The following is a 2,132-nucleotide window of genomic DNA, read 5'->3' as shown; positions in this document are numbered from 1 at the left end:
CGGCGGTGGCAGATGTGTGTGTGCGCGCGCGCAGGAGCGAGGCCTCAGCCGGTTCCACCGGCGCCTCTCCCCGCCCTCCCCTCCCCCCCGGCGCGGCGCTCGGCCCCGGTTGTTCCTTCCCTCCCTTCCCCCCCCCGCCCCGGCCCCGTTCCCCCGCAGCCGGGCGGGGGAGGAGGATGGAAACACCCTTCTACCATGATGATGTGTTGAGCGGCCTCGGCAGCGGCTTCGCCCCGTCCTCCGGCAGCAGCGGGCTCCTCCTGCCCTTCCCCGGCGGCAGCATGATGAAGAAGGACGCGCTCGGGATGGCGCTACAGGAGCAGGTGGCGGCGGCGCTGAAAGCCCCCGGGGCGGCCGGCAGTGAGGCGGCGGGGCTGCTTGGCTCGCCCGAGCTGGGGCTGCTCAAGCTGGGGTCCCCCGAGCTGGAGCGGCTCATCATCCAGTCCAACGGGCTGGTGACCACCACGCCGACCAGCGGGCAGTTCCTCTACCCCAAAGCGGCCGCCTCCGAGGAGCAGGAGTTCGCCGAGGGCTTCGTGAAAGCGCTGGAGGACTTGCACAAGCAGAACCAGCTGGGCGGCGGCGCGGCGGGCGGCGGCGGCGGAGGCGGCGGCAGTGGGGCGGGCGAGCTGCCCGCCGCCGGCCTGGCCCCGGAGCCGCCGGTGTACGCCAACCTCAGCAGCTACCCGGCCGTCAGCTACGCCGCCGAGCCTGGCCCCTTCGCGGCGCCGCCGCCGCGGCTCCCGCCACCACCGCCGCCGCTGAAGGACGAGCCGCAGATCGTGCCGGAGGTGCCGAGCTTCGGGGAGAGCCCGCCGCTCTCCCCCATCGACATGGACACGCAGGAGCGTATCAAGGCGGAACGAAAGCGGCTGCGGAACCGCATCGCCGCCTCCAAGTGCCGCAAGAGGAAGCTGGAGCGCATCTCCCGCCTGGAGGAGAAGGTGAAGAGCCTCAAGAGCCAGAACACGGAGCTGGCCTCCACCGCCAGCCTGCTCCGCGAGCAGGTCGCCCAGCTCAAGCAGAAGGTCCTCAGCCACGTCAACAGCGGCTGCCAGCTCCTGCCGCAGCACCAGCACCAGGTGCCGGCTTACTGACGGCGGGGGGCCAGGGACCCCCGGACCGCACGAACTGAGGGGCCCGGACTGAGGGGCCCCGAGGGGAGGACGGTGACCCTCGGGGGGGGAGGGGGGCGCGAACGGACTGAGGGGGAGCCCGGGCCGCCCCCGCCGGGACTCGCAGGCCAGGCCTCCACCCCCCCGTTTCCCTTCGCCTTTCCCCGGCCCGACACATTCCAGTCAGGCCCCAGTAAAACCCCGCGACACGGAGAACCGCCTCGCTGTCTGCTGCGCCGGGGGGGCGGCGGGGCTGCGCGGGCAGGAAGCGGCGCGGCCGGCTGCCATCTTGGGGCGGGGGGGGAGGGGGAAGTGGTGTGGGCCCCGTTGGGGGCGGGGGTCGGGGGTGCTGGGGTGGGTATCATCAGGTGTTTCGGGGGGTTCCCCTGGGCTGAGGGGAGTTGCTGGGGCTCCCGGGGGGGTTGGGGTCGGGTTGCTGGCCCTCCCTTGGGCTAAGGGGGGGGGGGCCTCAGGGGTTGCCGGAGCTTCCGTGGGTTGGGGGGGGGTGTTACTGGGGCTCCCCAGCAGGTTTGGGGTGCTGGGGGGTATAAGAGGTGTTTGGGGGGCTGTCTTGGGCTGGGGGGGGGGTTACTGGGGCTCCCTGGCAGGTTGGGGGGGTGGGGGCTCCCTTGGGCTGAGGGGAGGTTACTGGGCTCCCTGGGGAAGGAGGTTTGGAATCGGGTCACCAGGGCTCCCTTGGGCTGAGGGGGGTCGGGTGGGGTCGCGGGGGTTGCTGGGACCTAGTGGGGGAATTCAGGGGTATTGGGGTTCCCTTGGGCTGTGGGAGGGTCAGGGGTTACTGAGACATGGTAGGGGAATCTGGACTTACTGGGGCTCCCTTGGGCAGAGGGAGGGAATCTGGAATTGCTGGAGCCCCCGGGGAGGTGGTGGTGGGGGGATGTTTAGGGCTTACAAGGCTCCCCGGAGGCTGGAGGGGACGACTCTGCACTTACTGGGTCTCCTTTAGTAGGGGTTTGGTGTACTTACTGGGCTCCCCTGAGGCTGGGGGGTGTGTGT

General features: G+C 71.3%; 1 protein-coding gene across 1 annotated transcript; it reads left to right on the top strand.

Moving 5' to 3' along the window:
- On the top strand, window positions 1-1,331 carry JUND (JunD proto-oncogene, AP-1 transcription factor subunit). The gene has a single exon (XM_080385466.1). It carries the CDS (start codon window positions 177-179, stop codon window positions 1,095-1,097), a length of 921 nt encoding a protein of 306 aa, XP_080241592.1. The 5' UTR covers window positions 1-176; the 3' UTR covers window positions 1,098-1,331.
- The last annotated feature ends 801 nt before the right edge of the window (window positions 1,332-2,132 follow it).

The sequence above is a fragment of the Falco punctatus genome (assembly GCF_963210335.1).
Source record: "Falco punctatus genome assembly, chromosome: 4".
Lineage (NCBI taxonomy): Eukaryota > Metazoa > Chordata > Aves > Falconiformes > Falconidae > Falco > Falco punctatus.
Note: the sequence above shows the minus strand (reverse complement) of the source record. Positions and strands in the feature narration are given on the sequence as shown.